Here is an 18,157-nt window from a genome sequence, read left to right as displayed (position 1 = left end):
CGCAGGCGCTGAGGCGGGCGCGGAGCGGGCGCGGGGCCGCGGGTGCGGAAAGCGCTAGGTAAGCAGGGCCAGGCCTGCGTCCGGCGCGGCCTCCACGCTCGGGCTGGGCCGGCCGTGCCTCTGACGCCTCCAGGGCATCGCGTCCTGCCCGGGCCGGCGCCGAGGAGAGCCTGGGGCGCGGCTCTGAGGCGCAGCGGGCAGGGCCCCGGGACGCCTGGCCCACCCCGCACCTGCTGCCCGGCTGCAAGGACCGCGCTCTCGCGGCGCCGCCTGCGGTGGTGGAGCTGCCCGCCCGGCGCCGGAGCCTCCCTGTCTGGGGACCCGGCGTGTCATTCGCCCGAGGTGGTCGCGAGGCCGGCCGGGCCAGCGCCCTGGGCGGGTGCGCAGCGCAGGGCACTGGGCGGGCGGAGGCGCAGGCAGGGAGGCGTCCCTGGCGGTTTCCAGATCTCGCCAAAAGCTGTCAAGGCTCTGCAGGGGGTAAAATGTCACCATTGCTAAGTAACGGACAGGGATTTAGAGGTCCTCAGAATTACAGTTTTAGGGACGTTAGGGACATTCATAAGGGCCCAGGCAGAGAGTTCCAGCGGGACTGTGTGCATCGGCAGGGCGTGCCTGCCCCATTCTAAGGGAGCCCCCAGCCCCCGTATTTAGTGCCGCCCAGTTCAAGGGAAGCAAGATGCTGTGAAACTTCCTGATTTAAAAAAGAAGTGCAGTGACGCACGCCTGTCATGTCATCCCAGCACTTTGGGAAGCCGAGGCGGGAGGATCCCTTGAGTCCAGGAGTTCCAGACCAGCCTGTCAACATGTTGAGACCTCATCTCTATAAAAACTAAACAAAATCAGCCGGGCGTGGTGACACACAACTGTAGTTTCAGTCACTTTGGTGGCTGAGGTGGGAGGATCGCTTGAGACCAGGAGTTTGAGGCTGCAGTGACCCGTGATCGCACCACTGTACTGTAGCCTAGGGGACAGAGTGAGACCATATCTCAAAAAAAAAAAAAAAAAAAAAAAAAAAAAATTTTGTGGGCCAAACCAAACATTTCTGGACTTGGCCCAGGCCCCAAGCTGCAGGTCCTTGGCCTGTTTGTACAAAGTATTACAGTTAAAAAACAGCGAGCCGGGAACATTTCCAGGCAGTGTTGGGCTGAGTGATAGGGAAAGGGAATAAGGTTTCTGCTGGTGCTGGCACCAGCTGCGTCTTTCGTCAGAAATAAAGGCACCTCCATGGGTTGTCAGCTTCTTTAGGAGGCTGTGATGGTCCCCATGGGAGGCTGAGCACCAGTTGTGAGGCAGTGCAGTGGCCAATCTTGGCTCACTGCAACCTCTGCCTCCCAGGCTCAGGCGAGTCTGCTGCTTCAGCCTCCTGAGTAGCTGGGACTACAGGCACTCGCCAACACGCCCAGCTAATTTTTGTATTTGAGTAGAGGTGGGGTTTCACCATGTTGGCCAGGCTGGTCTCTAACTCCTGACCTCAGAAGTGATCCACCTGCCTCGGCCTCCAAAAGTGCTGGGATGACAGGCATGGCCATCGCCCATGGGCAGTAGTTTTGTTTGTAATGTTCTGCTAGTATCAGTGGAGCTCCTTTCCAGGAGGATGCCCTGGCACTCAGGGAATCCTGTCGCAGCCCCCAGCACCCACACTCTGCTTGGTGTGCTCCTTGGGCTGGGGTGGTACTGAGGCTAAGGGGAAGGGGAATATCGCAGGAAGCTGCTCATATAGAAATCTCAGTATATTGTACCTGAGGAGAATGATCTGGAAAATGCCCGGCTGATTGTCATACGGGTGATAGGATATCTTTGTACGGTGAAACTATAGTTTGGGCAGTTTCTCTGGCTGTGGAAATAAGGTCGGATTCCCCATTTAGATGGGCCCTGGAGACGTGTGTGTCTGTCAGTTGGAGGGTGCTGCCCATTTCTGGATCCCTTTTGGGAGAAGCCCCTGCCCTGGCACCTATCCCAGGATTGCACTGTCCCCTGCCACCTTCTGTGGTTTCTTCCCCCTGTAGAGCGGAACTGAAGGTATTGTTGAGGCCCCCATGTTGTATTTTTAGATTTAGTAGGAGTTTCATTGCTGAAAATACTTTTGCGTTGGTCGACTGGGTGGTAGACGCTTTTGTCCCTTGGCCACCCACTCCTCCCACCTCCTGGGCCCCTGTGGCAGAGACCTGTGGGTCAGTTGGATGGTGGTTTTGTATCCTTCACACTTGAATCTGGCGCAGTTGTGGCCGGCTTTCCGTCTCAAAGGAACTGCTGATTCTTGTGCACATTTCACATTCGTGCCGTTCAAGAGCAAGTATTGTTTTTTTCTGAGACAGAGCCTCACTCTGTCGCCCAGGCTGGATTACAGTGGGGCAAGCTTGGCTCTCTGCAACTTCCACCTCCCAGGTTCAAGCGATTCTCCTGCCTCAGCCTGCCGTCAAGTATTGGTTCTTTCTGGCTAGAGGCTGAGAAGGGCTGTAACTGCATGGAACGCAGGCTCGCTTAGTCAGTGGTGGCAACACAGCTTGCTGGAGGGCAGATGGCCAGGCTGGGGCACCCCCAGTCTGTGTTCCCTTCTTCATGTTCTGTCCGAGTCCGGGCTGTGAATACCCCAGAACTAGCAGCGGTTTGCCTCACAGTCACAAGCTGGCCATCCTATCCTTTCAGAGTTCTCAAAAAAGAATATAGAGATCATAAGTCTGAAACAGTTGATTTCCATGAATGTGAGCATGAGTCAGTTCCTATGTTTTCCTTAGGGATATATGAAGATATTCCTTTTGGTTCTTTTTTTTTCTTTTTCTTTCTTTTTCTTTTTTTTCTTCTTTTTTTTTTTATTAACAGTTTCTTGTCTTGTCACCCAGGCTGGAGTGCAGTGGCACAGTCATAGGTCACTGCAGCCTCAAACTCCTGGGCTTAAACCTCCAGAGTAGCTGGGACTACAGGCACACACCACCAGGCCTGGCTAATTTTTAAATTTGTAGAGACAAGGTCTTCCTATGTTGCCCAGGCTGGTTTCAAACTCCTGCCCTCAAGCAGTCCTCCCACCTCAGTCTCTTAAAGCACTGGGATTCCCGGCAAGAACCACTGTATCGGCCAGGCGCGGTGGCTCATGCCTGTAATCCCAGCACTTTGGGAGGCCGAGGTGGGCGGATCATGAGGTCAGGAGATCGAGACCATCCTGGCTAACATGGTGAAACCCCCTCTCTGCTAAAAATACAAAAAATTATCCAGGCGTGGTGGCGGGCGCCTGTAGTCCCAGCTACTCAGGAGGCTGAGGCAGGAGAATGGCATGAACCTGGGAGGCAGAGCTTGCAGTGAGCCGAGACCGCGCCACTGCACTCCAGCCTGGGCAACAGAGCGAGACTCTGTCTCAAAAAAAAAAAAAAAAAAGAACCACCGTACCTGGCCAGGATATTCCCTTTCAAAGGAACCTAGAAAGGCTGGGAAGCACTGCATTTTGTGCATCCTGTCGTGGAGGGCCTGGCGCGGACACCAACTGAGTTGTGCTCTGTGTCTGCAGGTCCAGCCCTGCTGGGAGTTCTCCTCCACCACACAGATTTGCGGAAGAATCTGACTGTGGACGAGGGCACCATGAAGGTGGAGGTGCTCCCTGCCCTGACCGACAACTACATGTACCTGGTCATCGATGATGAGACCAAGGAGGCTGCCATCGTGGACCCGGTGCAGCCCCAGAAGGTGCGCATGGCTGTGCCCGGCCCTCTGCCCTCATCATCCAGCTCGGAGTTCTCACCCCCGATGGGTTTCCTAACCGCAGTGTCCTTGCAATTTTGCCTAAGCTAAATGGAAATTAGTCGCCAGCCACTCTGTTACAGGGCCCCAAGAAGCGTGGAGGCAAGAGGCAGTGACACAGAAAACGCTGTGCTGTAAAATCCCGGGCACTTGGCTCTTCTTGGAGGCTTTCTGCCCCTGCATGCTGCCTCTGGGGGTGGTGTCCTCAGAGCTAGAGGGGCTTGGAGCAGTCGTAGGTAGTTGCAGGAGTCAGTCTGAGCAGGAAGGAGAAGGTGCTTTCACTGGCTCTGCTGGAGCAGGGCAAGCCGGCAGGGTCAGGACGGGCTGTGTCAGCGGCCCCTCCTGGCATGTCCTGGGTTCCACTGGGCACCCTACTCTGTAGGCCGGAGAGCCAGGCCTGGGAGTGTGACGGGCCTTTGTCCTGCCCTGGGGTCACTGCAGGTCGTGGATGCGGCGAGAAAGCATGGGGTGAAACTGACCACAGTGCTCACCACCCACCACCACTGGTAAGTGCCGGCGCCATGGGGGCCCGGGTCTTGCCTAGGGGTGCGGGACCTGGTTCACTTCTCGCCCTTGTGGGTTTAGGGACATCAAGACCTGTCTTCCCCCACAGCTCTGTCTGCTGTGTGAGGATAGTCCCCCAGCAGACTTCTGAGAAAGACGCGGGGCTCACCGTTGCCCCCAAGGGGCGAGTCTGGTGCTGCAGTGACTCTGAGGCCCCGAGGCCGGCAGGGTGAGGGGAGAAGGCTACAGCCTTACCCTCAGGCCCCACCCCCCTGCTCTCTCCTGGGCCACGCGGGCTTGTGCCCTGGCACGTTGGCCTCAATGTTGGGGAGGAAATGACTTTACAGGTGAGTTTTATAAAAAAAGAAAAACAAAAAACAACAACAAAAAAAACAAGCAGCCGGCCGGGCACAGTGGCTTATGCCTATAATCCCAGCATTTTGGTAGGCTGAGGTGGGTGGGTCACTTGAGGTCAGGACCAGCCTGGCCAACATGGTGAAACCCAGTCTCTACTGAAAATACAAAAATTAGTTGGGCGTGCTGGCAGGAGCCTGTAATCTCAGCTACTCGGGAGGCTGAAGCAGGAGAATCACTTGAACCCTGGAGGTGGAGGTTGCAGTGAGATGAGATTGTGGCATTGCACTCCAGCCTGGGTGACAGAGCGAGACTCCATCTCAAAAAAACAAAAGACAAGCAGCCCTATCTGGAGAGGTTGGGTTTTTTAAAATCCTTGAAAATAGATGAATAAAGCGCTGTATCTGGGTTCTAGGGCTGGCATTGCCTGCTCAAGGCCCTTGTTTGGCTTTTGGAAATTTCTGAGGCTCTTCAAAGCTAGAAAAAGTGTTTATTTGACTCTTCTTTTTGCCAAGCAAGCACCCGAGGGCAGCCGGCACCTTTCTCCTGAGCCGGGGCCCGTCTGGCACTGCTTTAGGGCCTCTGAACTGTGACTTCCCCAGCCTCTGTGTTGGGGTGAAATGAACCTTTTGTCCTCTTCTTGGTGGTGGGAACCCCATGCTGGTGGCTTGGCCAGGGTTTGATGGAAGCGTCACAGTTCACACACAGCCGGACTCAGGCCTGGAGAGTCTCAGGCTCTGTGAGTCGGGCCTCACAAGCCTCTGTGGAGTCATCAGAGGTGTCCATGCAGGGACCTGGACTTGAGGGGCGGTGCTGGCAGCCTCCCTGGCCCTTGTCCTGTGTGGCTGAGCTGCTGTCTCTCAGCACATTTGCCTGCCTGTCGTGCGAGGCCCCTGCTGCCACTGTGCCTCCTCCAGGGAACCCTGGTGGTGGCCTCCGTGTGGCTGCTTGGCGCATCACAGCTTGTTGCAGCTCCCTGCCTCTACCGGCCTCGCGGCAGCCGTCTCTTTCCAACACTGTGGTGCTTTTGAGCTCCCAGCCCCGCTGACGTTCACGCCGGCACGTGCAGTCCTAAGCCAGGCCCTGGCGTCGGCGGGGTGGGGTTTGCTCAGTGGTGGTGGGTGGTGATGGGCTGACGGAGGCCTGTGTGCCGTGCCCTCCTGAAGGGTGGGAGGGGCAGAGGGCTGCGGCCACCACTCCACCCTGTTATCTTGGGGCCCAGTGGTGCCAAGGCGGGTGGTTTCTGGTGTGGTCGCTGGAGTTTTCATGGGAGGCACATGAAGGAGTCTGTGATGTCATGTGAGGCGCGGGAAGGGCCCCTGCGACTGCCCCTGTCTGAAATGCAGGTCAGGCAGGTTCCCCTGGGGAAACCTGGGCGCGCAGGAGGCACCTCCACCTGCTGCACATCAGAAGGCCTCCCCTGTAGACAGACCGCCTTGGGCCAGCTGCTCATACCAGACGCACCCCAGGTGATTCCCATGCTGAACAGTTTGATCTTCTGCCAGAGTGTCGGGTCACAAACTGGGCAGCACATCAGGATCAGCTGGGGGCTTTCAAAATTAAAAAACCCCACCCCAGGCCCTCCCCAGACCCACTGCACCAGGACGTGGGGGTGGGAACCAGGTGGTGCTTTGTAAAGACGTCCAGGTGATAACCCCAGGCCCCCACGCTCAGAACCCAGGCCACAGGATCATCCAGGTGTCTGTGATTTGTTTCCTCGGCTTCCTTTGCATGTGCAAAATAAGCATCCTGTTTGACCAGGGTTTAAAAGCAGCAGGCAGCCCAGGTTTCCTGTTTGACTTCCAGGGACCATGCTGGCGGGAATGAGAAACTGGTCAAGCTGCAGTCGGGACTGAAGGTGTATGGGGGTGACGACCGTATCGGGGCCCTGACTCACAAAATCACTCACCTGTCCACACTGCAGGTAAGGAGTGAGCCCTGGAGGTGCCCCAGCGTGGCCCTGCCAGGAGCAGTGGGGGGCCCTCCCTGCATCCTCTTTGCTCCCTAACCCGGTGACCCGGGAATGCTCTCAGTGGTCCTCTGCAGTAGCATGGATGGTCTTCTCTGTCTAGGCACAAGGACAGGAGTGTGCAAAACATGGCTGTGTGCGGCGCTGTGAAGCAGGGCTCCGAGACCCTGGGGCGTGGGCCACGTGGGCAGGGTCTCCGTTCGAGAGTGCAGCATACAGGCGGGAGGGCGCTGTGAGGGGGTCTTCAGCCTTTTTGAAGGTGTGAACATTTTTGAAGAATTGGGGCAGATGGGGACAGAGGAAAACAAAAGGCCATGTGTGGGAAGGAAAGCCGTCTTTCCTAGCCAGATGCCGAGCGTGGATTCGGCCCAGTTTTGAAGGAGAAAACCCTTCGTTTTTTTTTTGAGACGGAGTCTCCCTCTGTTGCCCAGGCTGGAGTGCAGTGGCGCGGTCTCGGCTCACTGCAAGCTCTGCCTCCCGGGTTCACGCCATTCTCCTGCCTCAGCCTCCCGAGTAGCTGGGACTACAGGCGCCTGCCACCTCGCCCGGCTAGTTTTTTGTATTTTTTAGTAGAGACAGGGTTTCACCGTGTTAGCCAGGATGGTCTCGATCTCCTGACTTCGTGATCCGCCCGTCTCGGCCTTCTAAAGTGCTGGGATTACAGGCTTGAGCCACTGCGCCCGGCCGCCCCTTGGTTTTTTACATGCAAGTGCTCTCGTTCCAGGGTGGCCCCGCACTTGGGGCACACCCATGGAGTGAGCCCCCCAGTCCTGTGGCGGGGAGCGCCTGCCCAACTTTCACAGGCATTTCCCTCAGAGCTGAGGAGGCCCCGGAGGGCCCAGGCTGCGCGCCGTGACCCTGGGCGACGCTCTCCAGGGTGTCTGGGAGCACACGCGGTCGCTTGCTTTGTTTAAGGTGGGGTCTCTCAACGTCAAGTGCCTGGCGACACCATGCCACACTTCAGGCCACATCTGTTACTTCGTGAGCAAGCCCGGTGGCTCGGAGCCCCCTGCTGTGTTCACAGGTGCGTGTTCGGGTGTGGGGGGCCGTGGTTCTTTGTGAAGACCCTGTGTCTCCTGCCAGGCAGGCTCACGGGGGCAGCTTCATGGCCTTCTGCGCTGCTGTGAGGACCCAGGGGTGGGTGCTGGGAGCCTCGTGGTGGGGCTGGCCGTTTCCTTCTCCGACGGGTTTGGATCGTGGTCTGGAAGGAAGTGACGCCTGCAGCAAGGGCTGTGCTGGCGGAGACTGCTGGACAGCTGGGGTCCTGGTGGATCCCACAGGAAAGGAGTCGGTTTCTTCTAGCAGGGCGAGAGGTGGCTCAGCCCTGGGGCTGTGTTCTCGATGCCGTAGTGTGGACTCGGGGATCTGTGCCAGTCTAGGGGCCCTGCCTGCCTCCCAGAGTTGTTGCAGACCCGTGGAGGCACCTCTGGAGGTCATATGGCCAGGGGACGGCCCCACTGTAGGCCGGGCCCTTCATGGCTGCAACCTTCAAAGCGGTGTGGAGGCTGCTGGGGGCGGGGGCTGCCTCCCATGCTTGTTACTGTCATCTGGTCCCGACTGGCCCAACAGTGCGGGGTTTCACCCGGTGACTCGGTGTGGGCCTTGCACGGCCGGGAGGCCTTCTGGTGGCCCAGAGCCACACTCGGGCCGCATCCCCCGCTGTGGGTGAGAGGTGGTTCTGGTCAGCTCAGCCAGGGTGGTGAGACCTTGGTCACAGGGTGGCGCTGGCTGCTGGGGCCAAGGGAAGACAGGAGCCAGGCACGGGGCTGAGAGGGGCTGCTGGGTGTTCGGGGAGAGGGCTGGGTTTGTGAGGGTCTCAGAGCCACAGTTGGTGGGACTGGGGGCTGGGAGGGAGGAGTGACTTGGGTTTCGGGTCTGCACGGCCAGTCGGGTGGTTGGCATTGTCACCTGAGACTTGGAAGGAGGTGTGGGAGCCAGAATGCAGGGTGCTGAGTCTGGGCAGCTGTGGCTGAAGGGCAGCCAGGGTTCGGGGCCTGGGCCTTGCTGGTGAGTGTCACCCTGCTTCTGGCCCCCTCCTGAGTCCCAGCCACCAGCCTCGAGTGGCCCCCACCTCATGGCTGTCCTTGTTTCCAGGTGACACTTTGTTTGTGGCTGGCTGCGGGAAGTTCTATGAAGGGACTGCGGATGAGATGTGTAAAGCTCTGCTGGAGGTCTTGGGCCGGCTGCCCCCAGACACAGTAGGCAGCGCCTCCCTGTGGGCCGGGGTTTGGAGGGCCTCACCCAGGGCGGGCCTGCTCTCCCTTCTGGCACCCACTCACTGGACACCCCCCCGGGAGGGTCCAGGTCCCGTCCCTGAGGACTTCCACGGGTGGTAACAGCCTTCTGAGCTCAACTGTTGCCTGTCTCCTCAGAGAGTCTACTGTGGCCACGAGTACACCATCAACAACCTCAAGTTTGCACGCCACGTGGAGCCTGGCAATGCCGCCATCCAGGAGAAGCTGGCCTGGGCCAAGGTGAGTGGGGCTGTCACTGTGCAGTGCTTTCCTGTGGGCTGCTCAGGGCTACTGTGCACGGTGGGGTCACCAGAGTGGGTAGACAGTCACACCTCCGAGCCCAGAGAGCAGTCCTGGGATTCCGGCCAGTGTGGCCCAGCTCGCCCTGCACGGCGAACCCAGGGGTTCTGTTGAGATTCTTCTGCCTCAGACACTGCATGTCTAACAGGTGCCCAGCCTGTTCCCGTATTCTGAGCAGTGGGGTCGGGCTGGCACCACGTGGCTCTGCTGGCTCTCCAGGCCACAGAATGTGGCTCTGTGTCCAAAGGACTTATCTCCATGATGGCCCCAGGTGAGCCTCCATGGCATAGCCCAGGCCAGCTGGGCCAGAGGCTGCGGGAGCAGGAGAGGCTCTCCAGGAGTGTTTCCCCGAATTCACTGGAAATGCTGTCAGAAGCGCACACACCTGGTGGTCTCAGGCGTGGCTTCCCTCTGCTGAGTGGAGAGTCGCTGCCTTGAACAGGTTTATTGTTTTAAGTAAATCACTTGTTTTGTTGAGCATCTTTTCAATTTAGAGGTTTGTTATTTTATAATATTCATAAAATTCAAACTCTAAATCAGAGGAATCATAAATATTCATCTTTTTTTTTTTTTGTGATGGAGTCTCCTTCTGTTGCCCAGGCTGGAGTACAGTGGTGTAATCTCGGCTCACTGCAACCACCACCTCCTGGGTTCAAGAAATTCTCCCTGCTGGCCGGGCATGGTGGCTCACGCCTGTAATCCCAGCACCTTGGGAGGCCGAGGTGGGTGGATCACAAGGTCAGGAGATTGAGACCATCCTGGCCAACATGGTGAAACCCCATCTCTACTAAAAATACAAAAAATTAGCTGGACGTGGTGGTGTGTGCCTATAGTCCCAGCTACTTGGGAGGCTGAGGCAGGAGAATCGCTTGAACCCAGGAGGCAGAGGTTGCAGTGAGCAGAGATCATGCCACTGCACTACAGCCTGGCGACAGAGCGAGACATTGTCTAAAAAATAAAAATAAAAAAAGTCTCCCTGCCTCAGCCTCTCAAGTAGCTGAGATTACAGGTGCCAGCCAACATGCCCAGCTAACTTTTCTATTTTCAATAGAGATGGGGTTTTGCCGTGTTGGCCAGGCTGCTCTTGAACTCCTGACTTCAGGTAATCTGCCTGCCTCGGCCTCCCAAAGTGTTGGGATTACAGGCGTGAGCCACTCACTGCGCCTGGCCCGTGTGTCTCTCTTGAGTGGGCAGGTTGCAGTTTGAGGAATGTTGATTATGTTTGCACCTGTGTAATCCCCTCCACAGTCCAGATGTGGAACTTTCCACTACCCCAAAGGCTCCTGTGCCCCTCCCATGTGGCGTCCCCGCCAGCTGTGGCTCTGCTCTGACCTCAGGTCACTTTCTAGAGTTTCCCATGAGGAGAAGCACATTGTTCTGTCATCTCTGTGTCATTCTCAGCCCCGCCGAAGTTGGTGAGGGTCAGCCATGCTCTTTGCGTCTCAGTAGCCCATCGTGTGCAAATGCTATCATTATTTTATCCATTCGTCTGTTTCCAGTGTTTTGCTATTTGAATAAAGCTGCTATGAACGTTTGTGTACAAGTCTTTTTGTGGGTATGTTTTCATTGCTCTTGGGTACCTACCTAAGAGTGGAATTGCTGTGTTGTGTGGTTAAATGTATGAACCGTTTTCCAAAATGGTTGTACCGCTCTGCAGTCCACCACCAGTGTGTGAGTTCCAGAGCTCCACACTGTGCTAGCACTGCATTGGGTCGCTGGTCTCTTTAATGTTTGCCATTCCAACTTGCATGTGGTGGTGTCTCACTGCCTTTAAGATGTGTATTTCCCCATGACGAATGGGGTTGACCATCTTTTCATGTGTGTGTTGGCCTTTGGATGCCTTCTTGTTAAGTTTATGTTCAATCTTTTGTCTATTTTAAGTACTGGGTTTGGGCCGGGCGCGGTGGCTCAAGGCTGTAATCCCAGCACTTTGGGAGGCCGAGATGGGCGGATCACAAGGTCAGGAGATCGAGACCATCCTGGCTAACATGGTGAAACCCCGTCTCTACTAAAATACAAAAAAAAAAACTAGCCAGGCGAGGTGGCGGGCGCCTGTAGTCCCAGCTACTCCGGAGGCTGAGTCAGGAGAATGGCGTAAACCCGGGAGGCGGAGCTTGCAGTGAGCTGAGATCTGGCCACTGCACTACTCCAGCCTGGGTGACAGAGCAAGACTCCGTCTCAAAAAAATAAAATAAAAATAAATAAATAAATATTGGGTTTGGCCTGTTGGGTTGCTCTTGTAAGAGTTCCTTATATCATCTGGAAGATACATATTTAAAAGATGTTTTTCTCTCCCAGCTCATGGCTTGCCTTTTCATTTTCTTAACATTGTCTTTTGGAAAAGAGTTTATAGTTTTGGTGAAGTTCAATTGATTCATTTCTTTCTCTATCTTTCTTGAGACGGAGTTTCACTCTTGTTGCCCAGGCTGGAGCGCAGTAGTGCGATCTCAGCTCACTACAACATCCACCTCCCGGGTTCAAGTGATTCTCCTGGCTCAGCCTTCTGAGTAGCTGGGATTACAGGCATGCACCACCACACCCAGCTAATTTTGTATTTTTAATAGAGACAGGGTTTCTCCATGTTGATCAGGCTGGACTCGAACTCCCAACCTCAGGTGATCCGCCCGCCTTGGGCTCCCGAAGTGCTGGGATTACAGGCGTGAGCCACCGCACTGGCCACTCATTTTTTCTTTTATGTTTCTTGTGCCCTTTCTAAGAATATTTGCGTACCCCTAGCTCACAAAGACTTTCTCCTGTGTTTCTTCCTAGAAGTTTTAAAGTCTTAGTTCAAGATGGTGTTTGTGTGTCATGCGAGGCGAGGGTAGAGGTTCACCCTCTCGCAGTGTGATCCCGACATGTTTAGCGCTGTCTGTTGAAGGACTGTCCTTTCCTCCCTCGATTGCCTTGGCACCTTTCTAAAGAGAATGGACCCTCTATGCCCGAGTCTGCTTCTGGTCTATGCTCTGTTTCGTTGGTCTGTATGACTTGCCATGGTGTCCGAGCACAGCATCTTGATGACTCTAGCTCTATGCTGTCTTGACATCAGTAGTGTAAATTCTCCAATGTTCTTTTTCAAAATGGTTTTAGTTGTTTTAAGCCTTTTGCATTTCTGTTTGTAGAATCATCTTGTGAGCTTCTACCAAGAAAGCTAGCTTGGCTTTTGATTGGGACTGTTGTGATAACTGATTTGGAGAGAATTGAGATCTTAACATTGTTTCTGTGAGTTTTCCATTTATTAAGGTCTTTAGTTTTTCTCAGCAGTGGTTTGGAATTTGCGTGTTCAAGGTCTTACACGTGTTATTAAATGATCGCTAAGCACTTCTGGTCGTGATTATTTGTTGATACTAGTTGGAAACACAGCGGATGTATACTTTAACTTCCTTGGTGTCTTAGTCTGTGTGGTGTTGCTATAAAGGAATACTTGAGGCTGGGTGACTTACAAAAGGAGGTTTATGTGGCTCATGGCTGTGCAGGCTATAAGCAGCATGGCCTGGGCGTCTGCACCTGGCGAGGCCTCAGGCTGCTGCTGCTCATGGCAGAAGGGGAAAGGAGCTGGTGGTGTGAAGCATGTGGCCAGAGGAAGGAGAGAGTGGGGGCACAAGGTTCTCTTAAACCACCAGTTCCTGGTGGTTTACAACAACTCACACTTGGAGCAGGGCAGCCACTCACAGGGGACCCCCGTCCAAACACCTCTGTTAATTGGGAATCAGATTTCAGCATGCATTTGGAGGGATGGACATCCCAGCCACTGCCCCCCGACCCCGCGTGTGATGAACACCCAGGAGAAGGGAGTGGCCAGGCTGGACGGGAGGTGTGTTTGACTTTCAAAGAAGCTGCCAAAACTCCCCTTCCCTGGTGCTTGTGGTGTTTGCTTTCCTGCCAGGAAGGCGTGGGCACGCTGGCTGGTCCGGGTCCTCCCAGCACGCAGGCAGTGGAGCCAGCCTTTTGGAAGGAGGTGCTGGAGCCCCATCCCTGGTGAGACGCAGCCTCCTGCCTGGCTGCTCCCATTCTGCAGCCTCTGGTTTTCTTAGCAGTGTCTTTTGAGCAAACATTTTTTATTTTAATGAAGTCTAATAGATTCTTTTATGGTTCATTCTTTTTTGTCTTCCATCTAAGAAATCTTTGCTTCTCCCAAGGTCAAAAACTTTGCTCCTGTATTTTCTTTCTGGAATTAGTATAGTTTTAACATTTAGATCAGTATGAATTCCCACCCGCCAGATGTCTGCTGGATCTGGAATGATATTCTTGCTTTCATTCCTGATTGACAGTTTGTACTTTTTTTTTTTTTTTTTGACAGCGTTTTGCTCTTATTGCCCAGGCTGGAGTCCAGGGGCGTCATCGCGGCTCACTGAACCTCTGCCTCCCAGGTTTAAGCGATTCTCATGCCTCAGCCTCCCAAGTAGCTGGAATTATAGGCATGTGCCACCATGCCTGGGTAATTTTTGTATTTTTAGTACAGACGGGGTTTCGCCATGTTGGCCAGGATGGTCTGAAACTCCTGACCACATGATCTGCCCGCCTCAGCATCCCAAAGTGCTGGGGTTCTTTTTTTTTTTTAATTGGTTGGGGAGAGACAGTGTCTTGCTCTGCCGCCCAGGCTGGAGTACAGTGGCACAATCACGGCTCATTGCAACCTCTGCCTCCCGGGTTCAGGCGATTCTCCTGCCTCAGCCTCCTGTAGCTGGGATTACAGGCCTATGCCATCATGCCTGGTTAATCTTTGCATTTTTGGTAGAGAGGGGGTTTCACCATGTTGCTTAGGCTGGTCTTGAACTCCTGGGCTCAAGTGATCCTTCTGCCTTGGCCTCCCAAAGTGCTGGGATTACAGGCACGAGCCACCACGCCCGGCCTCATTCTTTTTAATAGGTGTAAAATATACTATTGCGTGGATGTCACCCATAAATCATTTACCAATCCCAATATGAGGGACGTTGAGAGTTTTCAACTTCTTTTGGACCCTGGAGTCCCGAACCCACATGAGGTGGAGCTCTTCTGAGCTGTGCTGCAAGGACTCACTTTATTTTTTATTTATTTTTTGAGGCAGAGTCTCACTCTCACCCAGGCTGGAGTGCAGTGGTGTGATCTCGGCTCACTACTGCAGCCTCTGCCTCCCAGGCTCAAGCAATTCTCCTGCCTCAGCCCCCTGAGTAGCTGGGATCACAAGCGTGCGCCACCATGTCCAGCTAGGTTTTGTATTTTTAGTAGAGATGGGGGTTTCACCATGTTGGCCAGGCTGGTCTCAAACTCCTGACCTCAGGTGATCCACCTGCCTTGACCTCCCAAAGTGCTGGGATTACAGGCCTGAGCCACTGTGCCTGGCCTGTCTTCTTTGGGAGACAGCATCTTGCTCTGCTGCCCAGGCTGGAGTATAGTGGTGTGGTCTCGGCTCACTGCAGCCTCCACCTCCTGGGATCAAGCGATTCTCCTGCCTCAGCCTCTTGAGTAGTTGGGATTACAGGCACCCGCCACCACACCCAGCTGATTTTTTGTATTTTAGTAGAGATGGGGTTTCACCATGTTGCCCAGGCTGGTCTCAAACTCCTGACCTCAGATGATCCACCTGCCTCGGCCTCCCAAAGCGTTAGGATTACAGGTGTGAACCACCGTGCTCAGCTGACTGACCTTATTTTTGTCTTTAAATGCTTCATACTTTGTAGAAAAAATAGCTACAACATTAAAACTCGTTTTAATAGGTAACCCAAAAGCTTATGACAATTTGTACTTCGTTTTAAAGATATCCTTAGATGTGTTAACTTTTCTTCCCTCATAGGGGTAGAGGAAGATTTTAGGATTGAGAATGTTGGTGGGAACACAAGGAGTATTATAAAACATTCTCAGATTCTTTTCACCAGAAGGGAAGAACGGATTAGTGAGAAACCATCTTAGCATCTGCCAGACCCCCACTCAGTGCAGCTCCACCAGCTGAAGGGTCACTCATTGACACCCCTGCCCACAGCAGGTGGGGACCCTTGGGAGTGAGGCCGCGGTGGTCTTGAGTCTGTGCTTGGGTGCCAGCAGCTTCTGTCAGAGCTCTGCCCTGAGGCCTCCTCGAGCGGCTGTGGTAGAAGGGCCAGGGCTGTGGGGAGACCCGCTGTTGGCCCCGCAGCTGGGTTTGCATTCTCCTCCCCCCGCCTCCACCCATCTGCCCTGGTCAGTGTTGTCAGAAGGGAAAGCGTCTCCGTCTCGAGTGGAAGTGACCAGCTGCCTGCCTGCGGGGGCTTGGGTGGCCTCCCCTGCTGCGGGCTCCCGTGTCCCTCCTCCCTGTGCTTGCTGTGAGGGGGCAGCTGTGGTGGTTTCTTTTGTGTCTCCTGCATTGTTATTAACTCCGTAACGTGAAATGTAAACCACGTGAATGAAAAGGAAGCTCTGTCCCGACATGTCGTCCTCTCCAGGACGGTGCGGGAAGGTGGATGTGCAGCTCATCCCGGACGTTGGCTTCTCTTCCCTCTTCCACACGCACAGACCCTCCGGCCTCTGCTCACCTTGCCTTCTCAGCCTTTGTCAGTCCGGCGGTGTCCTAAGGTTACCAGGTGTTCCGAAGCATCTTTTTTGAGACTTGATGTCACTGTCACCCAGGCTGGAGGGCAGTAGCAGAGTCTTCGCTCACTGTAGCCTCGACCTGTGCTCAAGGGATCCTCCCATCTCAGTCCCCTGAGTAGCTGGGACCACAGGTGCCCGCCACCATGCCTGGCTAGTTTTTTGTATTTTTAGTAGACACGGGGTCTCACCATGTTGTCCAGGCTGGTCTCAAACTCCAGGACTCAAGTGATCCATCTGCCTTAGCCTCCCAAAGTGCTGGGATCATAGGCGTGAGCCCCCATGCTGGTCTGCCATCGTTTAAAGTTTGTGATTAAAGTGGCATGTTTCTCTTGCAGGAGAAGTACAGCATCGGGGAGCCCACAGTGCCATCCACCCTGGCAGAGGAGTTTACCTACAACCCCTTCATGAGAGTGAGGTGAGGGCCCAAGGCAAGTGGTGGGCGCAGGCCCCTCCCCTCTGGCAGTCCCACTCCTACACACACAGCGGGGTGCATCTGAGGCTGAGGCTGCCCTGGGCAGCTGTAGCATGTGCAGCCGCAGAGCCCCACCACTCTTCTTGAGGGGGGTCCAGCCTTTCCTGGCGCCTTGGCCGGGGCGTGAGTCCTTCTGGACCCTGGAGTTCAGAACCTGTCGGGGAGTGGCTGCCACCTCCCCACCCTCCGTGTCCTCCCAGGGCTGGGCTACAGCCAGCACAAGTCACCTTCCTCTGCATTGGCCCTGGCTGCTCAGGTGGGCGGTGGGCATGGGTCTGCACAGCCTGCAGCCCGGTGCTGGCCTCCGCAGGGAGAAGACGGTGCAGCAGCACGCGGGTGAGACGGACCCGGTGACCACCATGAGGTCCGTGCGCAAGGAGAAGGACGAGTTCAAGATGCCCCGGGACTGAGGCCGCCCTGCACCTTCAGGGCATTTGGTCAAGATGCCCCAGGACTGAGGCCACCTTGCACCTTCAGAGCATTTGAAGATGAGGCTCTTTTAGGTAACTGGCTTTCCTGCTGGACGTGCAGGAAGTTCAGTCTTGATTTAACCTTAATTTCACAGCCCTTGGCTTGTGTTATTGGATGTTCTAATGCATATTTATAAGATAAGTTTAAAAAGTATTTATTCCCATAACTTACACTTGCAGACTGTTTTCTTCTGGCCTTTAGGCCTCCCCTCATCCCCTTGGGCCTTCCTCCTCTTCTTCCTCCTCCCCCGTGAGCCACTGCAGTCCCCCCACCCATGATTTAGGTCAGGACCCCGGCGGCGGGGGCGTGCTCTCTTCCTGGATTTCCTGGCTCTCTAGGAGCGAGGATACCTGGGGTGCCCTGGGTTCTTCCTCCTTCCCTTTGCCACCACCATCCCGCCCCAGAGGAAGCGACACCTTTCTGGCTCCCAGGTCACCATCACAATCTGCGTTGACATGGGATGTGTGGGCTCGGGCCCTTCGAGAGCAGAACCCCATCCCACCAGGGCCACGGGCTCTCCAGCTGCTGCTGTCCTGGGCTGGGGAAGGTGGCTCGGTGTTTGTGCCCGAAGCAGGCGGGGGCTCCTCACCAAGTTTCCAGCTCAGCTGGAGCGGCTGCTGTGGCTGTGCCTGTGCTGTCTCCTGCCCTGAGCTCCCCGCATGGGGGTGGCCAGGGCTGCAGGAAACCGTGCCCCAGCTGCCCAGAGCCTCTGGGTCTTGGCAACGTGGCATTGGGCACCATGCTCATTCCCATGCCCCCTCCCACCCTCGTCCCTTCAGAGGCTGCCCTCACAGGTCTTCCTGGGGAGTCCCGAGGGATGCGGCGGCACACTGCCTCGTGTCACCCCGGGACTCCTGTCTGTGGGCGTGAGCTGGTGCCTTTGCTGTGGCCTTGGCTGGGTGCCAATGTGACTGTCAGACCCACGGCTGTGGTCAGCATCGCTGTAGCCCGTGCCCGTCTGACCTGCTTAGGTCCCTGGCAGGGAGAGGTGGCCGTGTCTTCTTCCTGGAGGCGGCCAGATCCCGCGACCTCCAGGCAGTGCCCTGCTCGGCAGCACCCCCAGCCCCGTCTCTGCTTGAGAAAGCACACACTGCTGTCTGGGGAAGCAGCCAGCTGGGGCGTGCTCTCGGCCTGTGACCCAGGAGAGCTGGGTGGGTGCCACATGTCCTGCCCAGGCTCTGGGTGTGCCTCGTGGCAGAGGGTCTACGAGGGAAGGGCAGTAAGAGGCAACCCCTAGGGCTAATCTGAAACAATGTATGAGGGCCGGGCGCGGTGGCTCACGCCTGTAATCCCAGCACTTTGGGGGACCGAGGTGGGTGGATCACCTGAGGTCAGGAGATCGAGACCATCCTGGTCAACATGGTGAAACCCCGTCTCTACTAAAAATACAAAAAAAAAAAAAAAAAAGCCGGGCGAGGTGGCGGGCGCCTGTAATCCCAGCTACTCGGGAGGCTGAGGCAGGAGAACGGCGTGAACCCGGGAGGCGGAGCTTGCAGTGAGCCGAGATTGTGCCACTGCACTCCAGCCTGGGTGACAGAGCAAGACTCCATCTCAAAATAAATAAATAATTTAAAAAAAAGTTAC

The 18,157-nt window shown here is 55.5% G+C and overlaps 1 protein-coding gene across 2 annotated transcripts; it reads left to right on the top strand.

Annotated features, from left to right (window-relative positions):
- On the top strand, window positions 1-16,739 carry HAGH (hydroxyacylglutathione hydrolase). Of its 2 annotated transcripts, XM_017858356.1 has the most exons (9): window positions 1-58; window positions 3,500-3,675; window positions 4,171-4,235; window positions 6,394-6,511; window positions 7,472-7,580; window positions 8,651-8,754; window positions 8,929-9,030; window positions 15,966-16,045; window positions 16,413-16,739. In XM_017858356.1, exons 2-9 carry the CDS (start codon window positions 3,571-3,573, stop codon window positions 16,510-16,512), a joined length of 783 nt encoding a protein of 260 aa, XP_017713845.1. In that variant the 5' UTR covers window positions 1-58; window positions 3,500-3,570; the 3' UTR covers window positions 16,513-16,739. The 2 variants fall into 2 exon arrangements, with proteins under 2 accessions (XP_017713845.1, XP_017713846.1); XM_017858357.1 differs by lacking the exon at window positions 7,472-7,580.
- Window positions 16,740-18,157: the final 1,418 nt, after the last annotated feature.

This window comes from Rhinopithecus bieti, unplaced genomic scaffold, assembly GCF_001698545.2.
Source record: "Rhinopithecus bieti isolate Rb0 unplaced genomic scaffold, ASM169854v2 scaffold_47707, whole genome shotgun sequence".
In the NCBI taxonomy this organism is placed as follows: Eukaryota; Metazoa; Chordata; class Mammalia; order Primates; family Cercopithecidae; genus Rhinopithecus; species Rhinopithecus bieti.
The sequence above is the reverse complement of the archived record's forward strand: the minus strand, read 5'-3'. Positions and strand labels throughout refer to the sequence as shown.

What these genes read in the sequence shown, in the direction of transcription:
- HAGH (XM_017858356.1), top strand. Translation starts at nt 3,571, where the DNA reads ATGAAGGTGGAGGTGCTCCCTGCCCTGACCGACAACTACATGTACCTG. An exon ending in GCCGGCTGCCCCCAGACACA is followed by an intron (nt 8,755 to 8,928) that starts GTAGGCAGCGCC and finishes CTGTCTCCTCAG; the next exon opens with AGAGTCTACTGTGGCCACGA. An exon ending in AACCCCTTCATGAGAGTGAG is followed by an intron (nt 16,046 to 16,412) that starts GTGAGGGCCCAA and finishes TGGCCTCCGCAG; the next exon opens with GGAGAAGACGGTGCAGCAGC.